We start from the raw sequence: 19,741 nt of genomic DNA on the forward strand, positions 1-19,741 counted from the left end.
CCCCGCTCGGTCGTTCTTTCCCTTTAAGGCCAGTCTCAATCTGTCGCTTCTTTCCCTAGCTTTCCTTCCTCCTAGTTTCTCGCGAATTGTGTCCGCTTTCACCTTCAGAGCTTCTTATACCGAAATTACTATAGAGGGCGCTGCGTGCGATCGTTCAGCTGCTGTGTGGGAAAGACGGTTCGTGCATCTATTTGTCCAATCTTTGGAGGCGTTCTTGTAGGTTTATTTATCGGCGCGCAGAAGGCAGACAAATGCGTAGAAATATAATCAGTAAAGATACTTTATTGTCTTCCTTTATTTTCCTAGCGATCGCTTTTTTCAAACGCTTTTCTTTTTCAATAATTGCGGTGCACATGCACAATAGTTACGAAATGTTGCATTTAGAACGGAACGTCTAGTTTGGGAGACTTCTAAAGTGCTTTTGTTCAGTGATTTGAGGACATATGTTTTGGAATTCTTGTCGCTTTATTTAGGGATTCTTCTAGCTTTCGTACAAAGATGGCCAATTACACAAAGAAAGGTAAGGTAGTCAGCTTTTGTTAAGAGTTACCGCTTTTTAGGGTGTAGTAAGTGCGATTCTTTGTTTCCTTTTTTTTTAGCGTAAGAAAGCGCGACATATATATATATATATATAGGGTGCCCTTTTTTCGCTGTGCCAAGTTATTTCGAAACTGTCTGTGACAGATAGCACAATTGTAACCCGGCGTGGGGCGTGCCGTTCTCCAATAAGCTTAGCGGAACGGATTGCGCCGGTTACCGTGATTGCGTAATAACATGGCGGCGCGTGCTCAGGTTTTTTTTCGTTTAGATTCTGATTGGCCCGTGCTTGTCGCTATGTGTTGTGGCTGCGAGGAATGGCTGAATGCTAAAACGAGCCACTTAGTCCCGTCTCACTCTGAGGACAAAGTGGATAAGCCGTGTTTTGTAGTTATTATCGTTTATTTTGACGCTGCCATTTTGAGACAGACGGCACCTTGGCGAGAAAGAAAGCGTCGATTTCTAGAAAGCAGACGGCGCCACAGCATTTGCACAGCGTTCATCAACGCTAAATAAATGCTATGGCGCCATCGCCTCGATCTCGCCAATTCTCGCCAAACGCCCTGTGCGTGTCCCCGAGTTATTTAATTCACTTCCCGCCCCATGCGAGGTGAAGTTTCGACCGCTTTCCTCGATATATACGGTTGCAGCTGTTGCCTTTCGAGTTGCGAGCCCCCAAGGGCCGTCCGGACAGCGCTACATCATCATAGTCCAAGCACGACACTTTGAATGTTCTCGCGCTTGCACAACATTCACTACTACTTTTCCTGCATACAGAGGTGTGATGCCTTCTACGTACGCTGCAGAAAAGGAGAATAATACTTCTCGTGAGACTGGTTTCCCGTTTCCGATCGCGAAAGGGACGTGGCCATCTTTGTGGTTTGTTATTTAATGACGACCCGAAAGATTAATCATCGATTCTTGGAAGGGGCGCCCGATGTTTTTTTCCTTTTAACTGTTTCCATCTGTTCAGCACAGCTTCATTTTTACCCACCTCGGCCTCATGTTCTGTGGCCCGCACGCGTGTGAAGCGGCGGGGGGCCTGGGAATATTTCCGCCATGTTAAAATTGATTTGTCTTTCGAATGGCCTGTTGTGTCGCTTGTTTTTCCTTTTCTCTTTCTTCCTTTCCTTTTCTTTATTTTTTCTCCCCTTGCGCCGCTGTTTCGGCAGGCCCTGATTTTTATTCGTAGCTTGGCTCCCCAACCAAAGTCGATATAAAAGCGTGGCGTCTCTACGGCGAAGCTGTGATGGCGCTCGAAGACTTAATGTTGGGTCAAGTGAGTACAGTCGCCTGTTTCTTAAATGTGGCTCATTCCATTGCGACGCGTTGCACTGCCGAGCAAGTAGGCGGAGCTTCCGTGCTGCGTCAGGTCTAGAAAGAGGAATCGGGACGCAGCGCTCCTCAGTAGGGGCTGAGCGGGCAGCGTGATCCGCCCGTTCATTGCCGATAATCCCGCAGTGACTTGGAAGCCACTGAAAGGTTATCTCATGGCCTGCTTCACTTATATGTTGCAAAGTCTCTGTAATATGGAATATTAGTTGCTCGTGTGGTCCACGTCGTAGAGGTGACAGTAGAGACTGCAGTGCCGCCTTCGAATCACAGAATATTGTCCATTTATGTGGTGGTTCATCACCAATGTGATGAAGGGCAGTAAAGAGCGCTGCGAGCTCTGCTGCCGTCGATGTTGTCGCGTGGGTCGTCTTAAACTTGATTGTTGTAGCTTTCGCCGGTATGACGATGGCCGCCGCGGTGCTACTTGGAAGGACAGATCCATCAGTGTAAATATGCGTAGAATCACGGTAGTTCTCGTACAAATGTAGTAGCGTGAGTTGTCTAAGGGCTGGCGATGATAGATCACCTTTTTTCGAGATACCAGGTATTGTGAGGTTGATTTTTGGTTGAGCGAGGCACCATGGAGGAATCGAAGGTCTCGCAGCCGGGGTAAAACAAGCTGGCAATGATTCGTCATATGCGTTTATCGTCCGGCTGAAAGATGTGTGTGGTCTGTCCGCTGTTAGGGAGGCCAAGTGGTGACGAGGAGTCCTGGTCAGATGTCTTATATGGGTCCTGAGCACTTCAATTTCAATGTGGGTCTTGACAAGGTGATCTCCAGCGATTGCTATCGTAGCCACTGTTGAAGCACTCTGAGGCAGGCCTAGACAGATCCGGAGCACTTGACCCTGAAGACTTTGTATTGTGCGTAGATTTGTTTTACCAGTGTTGTTTATTGCTGGCAAGCTGTATCGCAGAAATCCTAGGAAAAGCACCCTGTACAGTTGCAACATCGCACTTGGCGACATTCCCCAGGTCTTGCCAGCGAAAAACTTGAACAGGTGGCAGATGCCTGTTAACCGTTTTTTCATGTATGATACGTGTGGGCTCCATGACAAGTCCCTGTCGATTATTACACCTAGGAACTTGTACGATCGGACCCGTCGTATTATTTGGCCATTTATCATTACACTGTAGTTGGCCATGGGTTTGCGCGTAAATGGCACTAGTGCGCATTTCTCTGAGGAAATTTCCAGGCCTCGATTACGAAGGTAGAGAACAGTTTGTGTGGCGGCTTTCTGGATTCTCGCTCGCAGCTGTAGGCGTGTTACTGCAGATGCCCATATGCAGATGTCATCCGCGTACATTGATACCCTGACTGTGGCTGGCACGTGCTCAAGCAGAGCAATTAGTGTTAGATTGAATAACACGGGGCTAAGTACACCGCCCTGGGGGACGCCGCGGTAGCTATAATGTAGAGAAGTATGGCCTTCCTCCGTGCTTACAAAGAAGGATCGCATGGATAGATAGCTCCGTATCCATTGAAACATCCGCCCACCCACTCCTACCTCTGCGAGAGCAGAGAGGATGGCTTCATGCGTAACGTTGTCATACGCCCCTTTAACGTCGAGGAATAAAGACGCGCAGAGACGCTTACGGCATTTCTCATGTTGAATGTAGGTGACCAGGTCGACGACGTTATCGATCGATGATCGACCGCGTCGGAAGCCCGCCATGGCATCTGGGTAGGTGTTGTGGTACTCCAAGTACCACTCCAGGCGTCCTAGGACCATCCTCTCCATTACCTTTACTCAAGCCTATGCATTCCGCATAGGGATGACCGACAGCCCAACCTGTGACCACTGCGGCCATGAAGAATCAATTGGCCATATTCTGTGTGCCTGCCCGCAGTACAGTACACAGAGGGCATGCCTTCGCCACGAACTTGACAAATTGGACGACCAAGCGCTATCCGAAAACAGAATTCTACAACATCGAAAGGACCTACCGTCACAGAAGAAGGCCGTGCAAGCGCTATTGCGCTTTTTGCGATCTACCGGCCTGAGTGAACGACTTTAACTGGAACGCCTTTTTGTGTGTGTGCCTCCATGTGTGCGTGTTTTTTTTTCCTTTTTTTTTTAGCGTTTTCCTCTCTGTCATCTTTCTAACCCCTATCCCCCATCCTCAGTGTAGGGTAGCAAACCGGAGACTCATATCTGGTTAACCTCCCTGCCTTTCCTCTTCATTCTCTCTCTCTCTTGGCTCCCCAGATACATGCTCAGGGGGCATAATTACAAAACGCTACTCCATCGCTGCTATCTCCTTGATTAAAGTCTCGACACCTTGTAAATATATGAAAGCGACTCCGAGCGCGTTCATCTGAGAGCAGTTATTTCACTCTCGGTTGTCATTGTGACATATCGAGTCGAAGATTAGGCGGACTGTTGCTACGTAGTATTGAGACGTCGTCGCGAAGGGGGTCGGTTTCCTCTTTTTGCATTCGCTTGCGCTTTGCAGAAGCTTTCGCTTGCACGAATGCGACAAGCGACATGTCGCATCGTATTTCCAGCGTGTCGCGTGTGTAAGCGACGGTAGTTCGTTAGCAAGGCGAATCGCGTCAATGTGCCAGGAAAGGTTAATCGTAGGAAATCGTATAATCGTATCGCGGTTCTGGCTCTGAAAATCCCAGATTAAAAAAAATTTTTTTTGGTCGGAGACCGCCGCAAGCTCCATGTTATGAGCGGCTTTTTTCGTCCCGGGTGCTCATATCATGGCAGAAGACACGCTCAGGCAGTAATTTAAGGTTATTCAATGCTAAAAATGGTAACGTGAAACTAAAGCGACGATTGAGGAAGTTGAGAAAGCTAGAATACCGAGGCTGCCCCACACACAATCACAGCGGTAGCGGCGTTCGCATGCCCTCTCATGCACGGTTGCGCCTCTAGCGGCGGGCGCTGGCCCTACATGAAACTGAGGCGGCAGTTTCGTGACCAGAAAAAAAAAATGTAAGGACTCTAGTTAAATCAAAACGAGTAAATCGTTTTCGTAATACAACGCTCTCGCATTGTACATGGCGCATAGGATAGACAGCTGGACTACTTCGAAATAGTTCGTGGTTCAAAGTACGGCGGGAAAACGGGCTAGAAGCAGACGCTAATGTGATGTATTTTCAAGCATGAAGTTTGCAACTAGCCGAGCTGTCCGTCCCGTTCTTTATTTCGTCCAAGTCGTGTTCTCGTGCTGTATTTCCAAGCATGAAGTATTATGGGGACGCGCTACGAAATTCGACACGCTAAACTTTCGCATTCACGTAAACGTCCTTAGAAAGGCGGCCGCAACTGGGCTTGCGACCTTCCGTCGCGTCTCGCGAAAATCTGCAACGTATTGTCGCTCGATGTGGAGAAGGCGTTGGCGTTGACGCATGATTGTGCTGACCGTGAACCTGAGTCTCAGAAGTTCGTCGCTTATTCGGCTAGCGCTTCCTGCCACTTTATTTTCGGCTCGGATGTCCCATAGACATACAGGAGAACGATTTTTGAACGCGTCGGATCTGATCTAGGTTGTTCGGCTTATATTTATTCGGACGGCAGCGACTTGCGTTCAACGCCGAATAAACAGCGCCGCAACAGGCTCGTCATCATTATTGCGATCTTCTGCAGCAACGTGTATTTTAATTCAACTGCAGAGTCAAGGTATTTCCCACCTCTTTCCAATGTAGACGTGTCTTGCACCGCAAAACGTCTTGCGCGTCCATGTTGTGCGATCCCATCACACGACACGTCATCCAGACTGCACGCGTCTTCCTGTTTTCTTCACGCCAATCCTTTCATCCTGAAGCACGACGGGTTAGCTTCTCTACGCGTCACATAGCCTGCCAAAATACACTTATTTCCGTTAGCCTCAACTAGAGAGCAGCATGATTAGTAACCTGCAAGCTTTGGTCTAAGCCCTATGCAAGTTCCCCAGACGCGGACCTTTGTTGGGGCCTGTTACTGTTCGTGATTTCAAAGCTTCTCTTTCTAGTGCAGAGAGTTTTCGTTTTTCCGGGGGCCAGACCAAGGAATTTTTACCCGCTGACCCGACTTGATCCGATGCTGTCGTTACCTGTGGGGTGTACAAGGGCACGAAGCCGTTGTTACCTTAGTCAATGTCTGCAAGGCTGCTGAGGGATATTTTATTTGTTTATTTATTCATTTATTTTACGTGACAAAACTGCGATTTGATTATGAGGCACTTCGTAGTGGGGAACTCCGGTTGCATTTTTAACACCAGGGAATCTTTTACATGCCCTCAAAGCACGGGACACAGGCGTCGTTGAATTTCGCCCCCATCGAAATGTGGCTGCCGCGGCCGGGATTCGATCCCGCGCCCTCGTGCTTAGCAGCGCAATGCCATAGCCGCTAAGCTACCGCGGTGGTTTAAGAAAAGGTGATTGGGATAGCGTGCCGCTTTTCTCCCTGTTAGCTATATTCATCATTACATCGGCGTCGATGACAGTGCACGCCAACAATAGCCACTAAAAGAAATAAAGTTCGTTTCAAGCACTGTAAACTCATCTGGAAGAATGGAAACTGAGGGGCCGAACTCTCCTGGGTGCTCAATAGCTGACCTCTCGCTTTTTTGTTTGCTTCTTTTGCGTGACTCTCTGGGTCAATTCCAGCGTTCGTCGCACCTCAGTCTCTCTTTATTACCGTCTTTACTGTTTTGCTCGTCTGCAATACCCTTGCACATTTCCTCTCTGGCGGTATATCTGTCAAGACCTCTCCTCTTGAAGGCCCGTGAGATGTTCGCTCTGCTTCCCGGCTCGTCACTCCTCCTTTGCCTCCCCTATTCCTGCTTTTTTCCTCCGGGGCAGGGGAGAGACCTGTCCCGTCAACGCTCTCTCTCTCCCTCTCTGCCCCCTCGATCCCGTTTCTCATTCTCCCTATCGAGAAAGAGGGAGTAGGGCCAGTCCTCCTCTCCCGGTTCTTGCGTGCCCGATCCCTGGCAAATCGTGGTGATGAGTCTCCGAGGCGCACTTAACGAAACGCGCTCTCTGAGGAGCCGGCGGCGGTGACGCCCTGCCACCTCTACGGCCTGCTCTTCCTCTTATCCTCCCGATACTCCCGCTTCTTCCCCTCTCCCATCCCCAACCTCCCGCGTAGCTGCCGGAGGGCAGCCTTTGATTGGCCTTTGTTTCGGCCGCGCCGCTTAATCGGAACTGCGCCCATATACGCCTGCGCCCCCTTTTTCTCCCTTTTCGCTCCTTACTGTTTTGTTTCCCTGACTTCCCTTTTTTTGCCCCATAGCTCTGTTTCACTGCTCTGCCTGTCTACTTCTCTTCGTTCCCTCTTCACTTAGCACAGTCTTTCTTCGCTGCGGCTCATTGTTCGGCCCTTCATCGTGTGCCGGTGTTTCTCTAACGGACTGGCGGCAGGTGTTTCTTTTCCTTCCGATTTTTTCTCGCAACTCTTTTTTCTTTGTCCTAGTGTTTTGTTTGCCCGTTTGAATATCTTTGGCGATCGTCTTTGTTTCGCGTGCTTGCCTTCTTTAGCCCCTGCCCCCCTTTAAAATAAATAAAGAGACTTCGAATGCTGCGTTCTTTCTATTTGACCCCTTAACTGCCACGTCGTTTACGGAAAGACAAAAAAGAATTTAACGATTTTCTGGTTTCCCAGTCTTTATCTTATTCCGCGAAATATTTTTTTCGCAGTACGTGCATCCTGAAATGTGTTGCGCTTACGTTCTTCGTAACTCGCGTGATAAAAAAAATGAATCTAGGATGATCGGTGTTCATCGCTAGCGTTAATTACGGGATCCTGATCAATTCATTTGTTTGGTACCGTGCAGTTACCTCATACGTTAAAGTAGCTTACCCATAAAAGCAGTATTCACCTCACCGTGCGTGTAAGGCCCAAGTGCTTTCGTAGGAAACGGCAACGAGGGAACGCCATCATATATATATATATATATATATATATATATATATATATATATATATATATATATATATATATATATATATATATATATGTGTGTGTGTGTGTGTGCTAACCACTAGACCACTGAGCGGCCCCGTATAACGCTGGACTATGTTTGCGTTTTGTAAACTACTGCTGCGATCGCTAACTGCCGACGCGGTGTTTGAAGTATGTTTCCCGAAATGTCTTGTAAAGTTTTCCTTAAAGTTTGAGGGCCTTTCCTATTTTTTCGCATCAAGCAAAGGCAGGTGATTGTTTTCGCCGCGTCCACGGCGTGTCGCGGCCCCATTCCTATACGTAGTTCTCCCCATTTCCCTCGCTCGGTTTTGCTTGTCATTCCGCGGCCGATTCCCGCGAATCGCTCGCTTCCCAATCTTCCCGTTTTCGAGGTGCTTCTTTCCGAGGCTGCCGCCTGAGGTTCCTGGGGATTAGGGAGCTCGCGAGGCTGCTCCGATTGGAGAGAATTTCCCGCGGGAGGCACGGGGGCTGCGGGTGAGGGGGCTCTGGAAAAGGTGCCCAGGCACTGACTTCCCTTTTCTCCCTCGCCAAGTTCGACGGGAAGGGTTGAGGGAGTTCCCTCGGGGCCAGCTTTTCTCGCGTAGCGTCCCGAAATAAGGAAGTGCCCCGGAACCGCTTCTCGTTTAATTTCTCCCCTTGCGCGTGCGACGAAGTATAGACGAGAGAGTCGAGGGGGGGGGGGGGGAGCGGGCATCCACCCCACGTTGGCCCAGCCCGCTTGCTGTAGCCTTTTGCTGATGAGCACCGGGCCGCGCGTTTGTTTCTCAGCCGCGACAGCTTTCTTAAGTGACGTTCGAATTCGTGCAACCTGGCGATAATATTTGCATAGACACCCGCAGCGTGGCGTGCGCGGGGCGCTATACAATACCGCATTTCAATGCGGACGTAATGCTAAACACGCTCGTGGGCTTATAGATTTAGGTGCACTATGAAGAAACCACGTGGTCAAAATTGTCAGTCCCCCCACTACGGCGTGTCTCATAATCAGATCGGGCTTTCTTTTTTGGCACGTGAAAACACCGTTTTCTGTGTATGTGTGTGTGTGCGTGCGCGTGCGTTTGTGTGTGTGTGTGTGTGTGTGTGTGTGTGTGTGTGTGTGTGTGTGTGTGTGTGTGTGTGTGTGTGCACTTTAATAGGTAGAAACCAAAGTAGTTGCTCCCTCAGTCAGTCAAATCAATAAGTTACTCGCATCTCTTGTAATGGGTAGCTCTGGGCAGCGAAGCTTCGAAATTAGCATGCGAACGTGCAGGCCTTGTCTGTCGGGGACTCGTAAACTCACGTTCTGGAGCTCCTTTGTCTGCTGCATGCTTATGCGAGATTCCGGTGGATAGAATTTGGAAGAAACAAAATGAAATAAAAATGTTTTTATTTCCAAATCCCCATCACGTATTACAGTAATGAGAGGTCCGCCCACTGCTGCGTGGAATGTGTCTTCCCTCTTTCGAAACTTATTGCTTTCATGTTTTCGAAAATTGAACCTAACGGATATCAGGTTGAGATTTCAGAATGAATAATCCTAAGGGACGGAGGAGTCGCCCGCGCTGTGTGCACATATCTGCACAAATCGTAAGAGAAGGCTTAAGCAACTTAGACTTTGAAAGGTGGTTGATGCTGTCGTAATTATTAGAATAAATTGCGCAATTTTACTCAGGCGGAGGGGAATCTGCAATCTACACTGTTCGATGGTTAATGAGACGGCCGTGTGGGGCGCCAAAATGGTCCAAACATAAGAAAACACTGAAGCACGTGACATCAGGCTGGCGTACACATATCGGTGCAGAGGTCTCGGAAAAACAAGAATTTAAGATCGGTCAGCTTTTTGCCCTCCAATTCAATGAATATAGAGTTTCGAAATCATTGTTTTCCAGCCTATAAACGTGTTCAGCTTCGCTCGTCCTAATACAGGCAAGGGATGATGCTCGTGCAGTCTGCATACTTAGCGCAAGTTCCAAGCGGTGTTTCGTTATACTTGCTAATGGGGTCCGTCTCACTGGAGTATGCGATTGGAAAGAAGGGCGCAGGGGGTTCGTTCCCTCTTCTTCCGTAGCTTATATTTGAGCATGTTTCTTTAGTTTACGCTATCGAGGTACAAAGGGAATGGAGCTCTTAGAGCTTTTGGGACTCAGGGTAGCGTTTAGGCCAGGAATCCTTCAGGCACAGGGATGAGTACGTCCGGGAGTAGGAGTGAAAGGTCCATGTGGCATTATTTACATATTGAAACACGTAGTCAGATTCCAGTCGGGTCACATATGTCTGCGTACGTCAGGACACCTCACACTGCACCAAGCTGTTCTTCTTCCCTAGTTTCCTACGCAAGGGAATTTGATTATCTTGTTGCGGCCAATCAGAGGGGTCGTACTGTTCACAGAATTCCACCTCTGATATGCGAACTTCGAAGCAAGGACGAGGCAATCTGGAAACAGGTGTTCATGCTCCTTCCGCGGAAATCGTCGACCTGGTTCCTTGTTCTCTGTGACGGCCATCTTGTCACGGTCAGGAGGCTGGTCTTCACGCTCGTCGCCGCTTCCACGGAGAGCGGCGGATGTTGTCGCTTCTAAGTGAACTTCGTTGTTTGCCCGTCACAATCGGTGTCGGTCACTGTCGCCGTATAGGTGGCGCTGATGAAAGGAGCTGGCCTTGGTGGGATCGAACGTCCAATAAATGCTCATCGCCGTATGGAGACGTAAGAGGGCTCAACGATATTGTCACTTCGTCCTAACAAAACACTTCGTGGGACGTACGCATTAATCGGCAACACGTAAGCAGCGTGGCGTATAACACAAACGCGTAGTAAACCGGAAAGAAAAATAAATTCAGAATGAACACGGAAGATTGAGCGCAAAACATGAAACTGCGTCATTTATGAACTATGCCACGTCTTCTGTAAGCGAATTTTTACGAGTCTTTCGGCACGTGCTTTAGGAACGTGCCGATAAAGCACTGTTGCTATTTTTTTTTTTCGTCTTTCCTTTTCCGTTCTTTCTACAACCGCTTTGTTCTTCGCTCGAATAAATCTGCCTACAGTGTACTAGAATAGGCCTACGCCAAATCTCGCGCACTGTAGTCTGGCGCCGCCGCTCTCGCCGACAGTGGGTTTGCCGAGCATGTGCGCATGCGCCACCTATCGGCGCTGAGTGCACGCGTTGCGAGTTGTGCGCGTGCCTTGCAGTGGAGCCCGCTTTAAGGCTCCGGTCCCGCGCCCGCGCTGTTTTGAGTGCAAAGTTGAGTCGCGTGCGTCTCCGCTGTTCGCCAATGGAGAAACGAGATGAGTTTCGCTCGGACTGCTTCTCCGGCGCTTCTCGCGGAGCAGAGAAGCGCGACGTTTATTCCGAGTGCTCTCTGTCGCGCTCGCGCTGAGCTCTCTTTGTTGTTGTTACGGTTGTTGTTGTTGTAGTGGTTCCCTTTCAGTCTTTGTCCTTGCTGCTCGTAGGTGTTTCGTCCAAAGACGGGCTCTTCAGCCAGCTTTCTTCTCTTTTTTTCTTCTTGGCGTGTTCTGCGCATTCGGTTTTCCGTGCAGGAATCTCCACGTTCTTGCCTTCCATCGTCATTGTTATATACGCGTACGCTTTTCCCATTCTTCTCTGAGGTGTTATCCGCTTTTCTGTGTAAGTAGGAGAATGTCTGAATGGTTTGTAGGCTTTTTTTTTTATTCTAACGTATTCTTGGTTCTCGTTCACCGCTAATCATATTATTCCATTTCCCTCAGTCACCTTCCCCCCAAAAAACAGGCGAATGAACCATTCTTGTGACAGTGCATATTAACTATGTTCGTTGACCTGTTTCCTGCACTGCATTCAATCATTACGCACTTCATGTGCGGTTTGTGAGACGTCGCGATGCCAGACTGTGTTCCTCCTATCGCAGGCCGGCTTGTCTGGTCAAGTTTGAATATTCCGCGCGTTCCAGTTAACGTTAGCCAAACTGCTAAAAAAAAAGATTTAAAAAGCATGGTGCCAGTTGCAATTTTAATGCTTATGTTGTTCACTCGCCACATCTTTTAATTGTATCTTTCTATTGTATCCTGTACCGTGTTTTTTTTAAACCTCTTCTTTCTTTTTTCTATTTTTTTTTCTCTTTTTGTAGCCGCTTGGCTCATGTTAGCTGGAATACCTTATATATATATATATATGCCCTCCGAGCACGGCTCCACGTGGCTTTAAAACTGTAATCCTTATCAACACTTCTAGTGAACAAAACGGGCGTGGGTGCTGAGAGCCGTGAAGTCACGAAAAAATAGACCGTTGTTTCCAGTTTTAATTGCGAGCGCTACGAGTCAACTAGCTCTTGACCACAGCGTTCCCTTGACGTCGCTGTGCGGAGCTTGGACAGCTTGCGTTATTCGTTGGCGATTCGGTGCGGACCGCAGTCTTCTCCCTTTCCTCCTCTCCATCCTCTCCCCCTTTTCTCGTTATGGATGCGCGTTTTTTATGCCATTCTTGGCGCCCAGCCATGTTCTCGGCAGTAAAGCAACAATAGCGTCTCTCTCTCTTTCTTTCTCTCTCTCTCTCCCCCTCTCTCTCACCCTTCTATGTCATAGAGAGTCCTACAGTTATTACTAGAGGTAACTCTGGCTCTGCTATCATTCGGCCACCACGGGAATGATGGGTGCAGTAGATGGATTTGTCTGATCTTCGTGCTTCGAACTTCAGACGTTCTTGTGGCTTCGTCTATTACGCTTTATCGAGCCCTAAATTGGCCTAAGTTTCAAAGCATTCTTATCTTTCCTTATTGCAGAAAGTAAGACTCTGCAAGCAGGCATAATCGCTACTAATTGCAGTGGCTTCCCTTGTTCACGTGACCGTGGCGTAATGGTTTTAATATCGAGATACTTTGCTAGAGGTCCTGTGTTGGAATCCTGCCGTCGGGTAATTTGAACAGTGTATATCTTTGACTATTTATAACGGAGTACTTAAAAATAATCCCTTTGCAATGTTGCGAGGCCATTTAAAGCCATAAGGACGAAGTTTAGGCAAATACATGTACTACCAATCATTCCCATTCTAGCTACTTATAGACACCGGCGCCACAGTTCCCCATAGCGTAATTGTGCGAAACTCTGTGCTCGATGCAGCTTCCTTTCTCTCTCGAGCTCTTACTCTGGTAGATCACTCGGACCGAATTCATCGGCAAAGGTCGAGGTAAAACTGAGAGAGTGGCAAGTTAGCCCGATTATTTACAAGGGAAAAGACGACGCTCGTGTGCAGTTTGTCCCTTCTCGGCGAGGAATTGCTTTTCGTGGATAGCATTATGAGACATCGTTCCAGCGCACAAATAAACACGGGCGAGCAGAGAGGCACAACAGGAACGCCGGACCTTGGCTAACGACACCAACTAGCCCAGCTGACCGCGCTTGGATAACTGCCGTTCTTTCGGCTGATGCGATCTGCAACGCTTTTCGTATCGAACGCGTACACTTTGTTCCTTATTCCTTAGCGAGTAAGTTCACCGTTATTACGTAACTTCTGTCTATAAAACCGATTTTTTTTTTTTTTTGCTCTGAACAAAGTTGAGCTTTGAGTTGGCGCGCTTCCTCTTGCACGTGTCCCTTGACCGCGTCCATTTCACGCCGTTGAATTACCTAATCGTTCATCCGGCCCTCCTCCAGGCCAGGCTTGGTTGCGCTGGCAACATAGCGACGTACTCTGTGACGTCGCGCATTGCTCCGGTACGTTGAGAGCGTAATACGGTGTCGCCGACGCGGAGGAGGAGTCCGCTGAGTTCTTAGCGTATGTGCGCGACGACAGTGTTTGGCCGAGGGGGGTTAACGACCTCGCGCGCACCTCTCGCCGGCCTTGTTTGCTCACCGCGCTCGAGCGGGATCTGTGCTCTTCCGCCTCAACCAGTTCCGCGCACCGCAACCGAGAGCTGCCGGTCGCGTCAGCCAACCAGAAAAAAGGAACCGGAAGTGGGAATTCCCGGTTGTCAGGCGCCGATCGCCCTCTGCGCGACCCCGACTGAACGGAAGGTTCGCGGAAATGTTTCGCAGCGCGCGAGCCCTCGTCCTGCCTTTTATGGAGAGAAAGAGTAAAACATCTTTATTAATAATTTTTGAATGGATAGAGCAGTGTAGGGGGAACCCTCAGTCCAAGGTCCCTAAGATGATTCCGGCGATGTTTCGATCCTTTTATGCAACGATCAGCCGGCGCTCGTTGCGGGGATGGAAGCTTCCGATATACTCGTTTCCACATCACGAATGGTAAACCAGGCAGAGGGACACGCACGAAAAAAAAAAAAAAAGACGTAGGTACGACGTAAGCGCGTCCGTTTGTCTTGCGTCGTCGTGACGCCTGTAAGTTTCGTGCGCTGGTTTTTTTTTTTTTTTTACGGTTCCAAATATCGTTGCCGATTGGCTGGCAAGGGCCAATGCAGCCAAGGCTGGTGCTCGGGTCAGCCAATCACGTAAGGAGAGCCCGCTGCGCGTTAGAAGGCGGGATGACTCGATCTTTGTGCGTCAGTGGTCCCTCCGCGACGCTTTCATTCAGTTTGGAACAAACACAGGCGGAACGATGGAGGAGGCTTTCTTCTGGTTCTCTGTTCCGGTTGGCTAGGACGACCGGTGTACCTTTCGCAGTACTACATTGGAGTTGGTGAAGTGGAGTGTAAGATCAATTAGATTCGTCGTGCACTTCGTGAACTTTGTTGGAGCCAGTTGAGTGTCAGTTCTTGCACGTGCATAATCCGCACGGCACCGCCGGTACGAGCCCTGTGCCGCCTCACCGATGAGTGCAGGGGGCGCTGTTAATTGTTCCTGCGCGAAGCCAGCGCCACCGCGAAACGAATGGCGAAGTGCAGCTCCTCCTGGCCCTAGTTGAGAAAGGCTGTAGGCTAATCGCGTGTATAGACCGTTTTTTCGTAGGCGCCGCCATATTGTGAGCGCAGTGGCGCCGCCTATGAGCAGCGCCATACTGGCTTGGGTGAAAGCGGTCTTTTATATGGCAGGTATACGCTCGGCGACAGGTTCTGGCGTTTGTTTTCGCCGTCGTGCGGCCTGTTTAGTATTACGTGTGTCTTCTACGTGGTAAACGGTTCTGTGAGACGTGCTGAAGTGGTTTAAGGCGTCATGGCCGGAATTTCTGCTGGCGTTGAGGTGGACGGAACACGGAGCACGATGTGTGCGCGCATATTCGAGTCCACAATCAGCCTCGGAGATTAATTGTGTAGTTCTGAATGTTCCAGTCATAATGTGACCTTATTGCAGTATTGTCCTCTATTTCTAAGCTGCGGTTTAGGAGCCATGAAACATACGCGACGATCGTAACAGCGTGAGCGTGGGTACCGTTCTGCTACGATAGGCGCTGTGATGTTATACTTTGACAAGCGTTCATACTGTTCGCTGCAGGTTACATTGCCTGACTACTTGGTTCGATGGATGAGGTTTCCGCCCCTGAATAAAATAGTTTTGACAAGTGATAGCAGCATACCTTACTATCTGAATTACGCTTGTCCAGCAAAGGGACTGTTTACGAACTGCGCGAGCGTCCTAAGCAGTGGTAGGTGCTGGATTACATATATCTTTGTTCTATATACCGCTTGGTCCAAGCATACCGCATCAGCGGTTATATATTTATAAACGTTGTGCAGCGTGACTATGCGAGGCCCTGTTGCGGTGTTAGCCCGTTTTCTCTTGCGTTTTCTAGAAAGAGGATGATAACCGAATTTCTTTTTCGGTTGTGTTCATTCCGTTCTCTACGACGCACTCACACGTATTACGGAAATTTTGTCCACAAATATAGGCATCGCATTCTTTTTATGCGATCCCTCATATTTATGGCTGTATGCAGGCCAAAAAGCAATGCCGAAGCGCACAGCTTACATATGTACCGTGCTGGATCACCAACCGCAGTGATCGCTGTGTTGAGCAGCGCCATCGGCCTCATGCAGGAAGGCTAGCGTAGACATATGGTAATTTCAAGCCTACTAGACTTGAAATGCGCGAGAACGATGCCGGTGCATCACAAATATTTTATTGCGCCTGCCGCTTAGATGTTTCGCGGTTGCCTTAGGTTGGCCGTGCACGAGCATGCGCTCTTATGCTTTATGTTTTACTCCCTATGCCAAGCGATCAGATATTGAGCAGATTTACCATTTAATGCTGCTTATAAAGAGACACCGGTTTTCTTTGCCGAGTTAAAATCCGATATAAGCAAAATATTTCGCAACACATACACACACCGCGACTGATAATGTGCGTAACCGCGGCTGATAAAACGCGTCGCATTTTCGCGGCCTCAAAAGATATTTCCGCCTATTGTAGTTACCGATGCACCGAAAGGCTTCCCTGACGACCTTATATGAACGGACACGGCGTAAATTTCACAGAGTACGATCTAAAACATCAAGAAATCGTTCCGCAGCACGCGACAGCAATACTTTCAAGCTGCGCCGCGCCGGATCGCCCAAACCAGATAGGAGGAAAGGCTCTCCGCGCGCCCTATCCTCCTCGCCCGATGAAACGGTCTATACCTATAGCCTTGGCCGCACTGCACAGATCTAGTGAGGTGGAGTGGGGTGATATAAGGACCTTCTTTAACGGGCACGTGCTACGTCGAACGCGAGCCTAATCTCTCCGTTCGCAAATTGGCCGTGAACGGAGCGCGCGCGCGTTCGACGGGTGTCGTAAACGCGCGTTATGCTTGCTTCGCCGAGCGCTGCATGCATCGAGGAGGTTTCCTCGAGACTGGGTATAACGGCAGTGGCCAGCGAACTTGCGCGGAAATCGTGCGAAGACGGGGAGGGGGAGGGAATAAAGGCAAGCTGCGAGAGCGATAAGGGCACCGTTGGAACTGTTCCCTACCAAGAGGTTCGCTCGGGAGGCGGAGCCCAGACACATTATAGAGTCAATCGCCGCGCGTCAGGGCGAAAAAAAAAAAAAAATTGGCCGCCTTGTATGAGTGATCGGATCGCAGTCTTGCCACCGTCGCTTGTACGCGTTTTGTGCGCAGTCTCGTTCCTGTATGCTCGTTTCCGAGTAAATTGTTCTGCCCGGGTCACCTGAAGATAGCCGTACCAGTCGCGTTGTTTTCCAGTAGCATTCGTAGCATGACACAGTCGGATTTGAAAGAACAAGTCGCCATCTTCAAGCTCCGTCAGACCGCATCGACGATCACGTCCCATCGGGGTAGTCATCTCCACTGACGCTTTCATAGTGTTACATTAGAAGGTACGAGCTTGCGGTTTACAGCGCCCCACTTTGAATCGCTTGCAGTACGTATGAAACGAGTACTGTAACACAATTTCTGCCGTTTCTTTTTTATTCCGTGGTTGATTGAGTTATCGCGTGAGTAATCCTGACGTGAAGCTTCAATTCGTTCAGCCGAAAGGGGAATGTGGGAGCGGGAAATGTGGACATTCAAATCAAACAATGCAAGAAACGTGCAGCGTGGCGTCGGACTTCAGGTCACGTCGTGGCGATCGGAGTTGGCGACGCGGACGGAAGACGTGTAGCACTGCTCCTGAGTACGTGGCGTCTTCTTGTGTGTGACCGCTCCTTTCCACCGTGTCTATGGACATCAATTACCATTCGTATTGTCGAGTCAACTAACCCACGTTTCTATCCTGGAAGACTAACACTAGACAGTTTTCATTGAAAGCACAAAGAATATGTACTGTCCTTCTGCACGATCGCTTTCTTTCTATAGCGTTTCGCAGACTTGTCGTGTCCGATCGATAACTTCCAGGTCGGTATAACTTCGACCCCCCCTCCTCCTCCCACATTCTCTCATCCGCCGCCATTTACGTGTGAGTTGGCGCGTGTGTGCATGCGTGCGTCTCTCGCGAACTGCAGCCGCCCTCCGTGCTCCTCCGGCCCAACCTTACCCTCGTATAGTTTCGATTTCCGAGCATCGACCGCCGCCATAGCGGTCGACCATTTCGCTTCATCGCACCGCACGAAAGACTGCGGCGCTGTTGAATCCTCATGTTGTGTTCCACGCTGTGCCCCTCTATTTTTCCTTTGCTACGCGTTTTTCCCTCTACGTGTACTCGCACAAACTCCGTGCGGCGGGGCGCAGCCTAGGCCTCTGTGTCAGTCAATCAGTAAAGAGAGCCGGCTGCGTGTTCCGAGAAGGACTCGTCCATTGCGCGCTGGCGTACACGCCATGGCGTTGTCGTCGTTCCATCGTCGGCATTCGTCCGCTGTCATGCGCGGGTTCCGTATTTTCGAGCCATATACCGTCACCCATGGCTCAATCCTCGGCATGAACATAGACCTTCCATTCAGATCACACGTTTGCACGGGATGGAAGTAAACGCAATTGATTCATCCCCGTTAGTTGCATAGCGCTTAGTTAACCACTCCAGTACAAAGCTTCGCTTCACGTATAGACTCGGCATGTACCTTGGACCTGCATGATGATTTTTTTGCAGATTTTCGGACTTCCTTAATTGGTTTGGTGTCACCGCTGTATTTGGGCATTAGCCTCCATCGCCCAAATGCGCTACCCATTAGACCATGCACTACCTACCCAGTGACCCATACAGACAGACAGACAGACAGACAGACCCTGGAAAGTTCGTGAAGTACTCTAGGAATGCTAATCGCGTTAAAAGTCGCAACTACAAGTTAATCATTATTTATACCTACATCTATTGCGTCAACACTAAGTAGAGCGTGGTCATTATACCGTTAGTTTCGTGGGCTGTAGTCGAGCTCAGCGCCACTAGGTGGCGCCGCCAGCACTTCGCGCCTCCAGTTCTCCGTAAGCAGTATTAGTAAACGGATTTGCCTTCGGTTAGCTCGCACGTGCTTTGCAAGCGTTCCTGGGGCCTCTGTTTGTCGGTGCACATGTACACCCTCCTAAAAGTGCCTTCTTCCTGTTCTCCCCGCTCTGTGACGCAGGGCTGCAACAACCCGATGGTGGTGAAGTTCGCCGACACGCAGAAGGAGAAGGAGCAGAAGCGTCAGCAGCAGGTCATGACCAACCTGTGGACCATGGCCAACTTCGTCAACCTCGGCACCGTCACGCCCCAGTACCTCGCAGTGAGTGCTCCTCACTTTCCTCCTCCTCCTCCTCTTTAACCACAGCGTACCTCGTAGCTCGCCTCCGGTGCATCTTCAGCGTGATGACGTTTCGGCTTCTACACCGACGTTTGGCTCGATACGCTCGAAGCGGTTTCACGTTAATTATGGCGTGTATGCACATACCATAATGGTGTTCTTGACAGAGTATACTATAAACCGAGCACTGTCAATAGCCTCACTTCAGAAGCCAACTCTTCATGTTTCCAAGACGTGCTCGCAAAGACGAGAAGCACTCAAATCAAAGCGATAGCGGTGAGTGCAGTTGAATGTCGTCGAATTTAAACGATTGGTTGAGACCGTCAAATATATTTACGCACGTGTCACGGTGCATTCCCCAAGCAATCGTTCGTTAACGCTTGCGTTAGAAAACGTACGACAATATTCGCGTGGTGCTCACAGTCTGAATGGGCAAGACTATTTCGCTATTAAGCCGGCAACAACATTCGAGAAATTTCTCACTCCGTAGGTGCGTCTCTTGATAGGCGATCACTGAATAACAACTGTCGTCCGGTGAGAAAAATGTTTCGACAAGTACCAACATGGCCAAATGTCGGTTCTTCTTCGCCGGCAGAAAGCAAGGTGGTGTGAATGCACACGCATAACAAAATTTCACCTTTGAGCACGGTCTGCGGTTGTATACTACCGTTCCGTTGTGAATTTCGAGAAGCGACCGCTCCGCTTGACGTGTCGCGCTGCTCATCGGCAATTCGCCCCCCCCCCACCCCCCCTGTGTATAATGAGTGGAACTCCCGTCGTATATGCCTCCGGGGCACTGTCTTCGACCAGGAATTGTCGCTCGCGTTTCCCTCAGAGCCGGTGTCACCCTTGTTGCTCATTGATTTCTTTTATGCTTGCTTGTTCTTCTTTGCGATTAACGTTCGATCGATGCTTTGCTTGGCGTTTCTCTTCACCTTTCAGCCAGGAAGCACTA

At 49.5% G+C, this 19,741-nt stretch overlaps 1 protein-coding gene across 17 annotated transcripts in view; it reads left to right on the forward strand.

Annotated features, from left to right (window-relative positions):
- The window catches only part of LOC135917624 (CUGBP Elav-like family member 2), a 562,919-nt gene that overhangs the window by 463,543 nt on the left and 79,635 nt on the right, over nt 1-19,741 (forward strand). For all 17 annotated transcript variants that reach the window (XM_065451194.2, XM_065451193.2, XM_070528146.1 and 14 more), the window contains one exon: nt 18,628-18,768. In XM_065451194.2, coding sequence (XP_065307266.1) covers nt 18,628-18,768 — 141 coding nt within the window. The remainder of the gene's footprint in view (nt 1-18,627; nt 18,769-19,741) is intronic.

The sequence above is a fragment of the Dermacentor albipictus genome, chromosome 10 (genome assembly GCF_038994185.2).
Source record: "Dermacentor albipictus isolate Rhodes 1998 colony chromosome 10, USDA_Dalb.pri_finalv2, whole genome shotgun sequence".
Taxonomy (NCBI): domain Eukaryota; kingdom Metazoa; phylum Arthropoda; class Arachnida; order Ixodida; family Ixodidae; genus Dermacentor; species Dermacentor albipictus.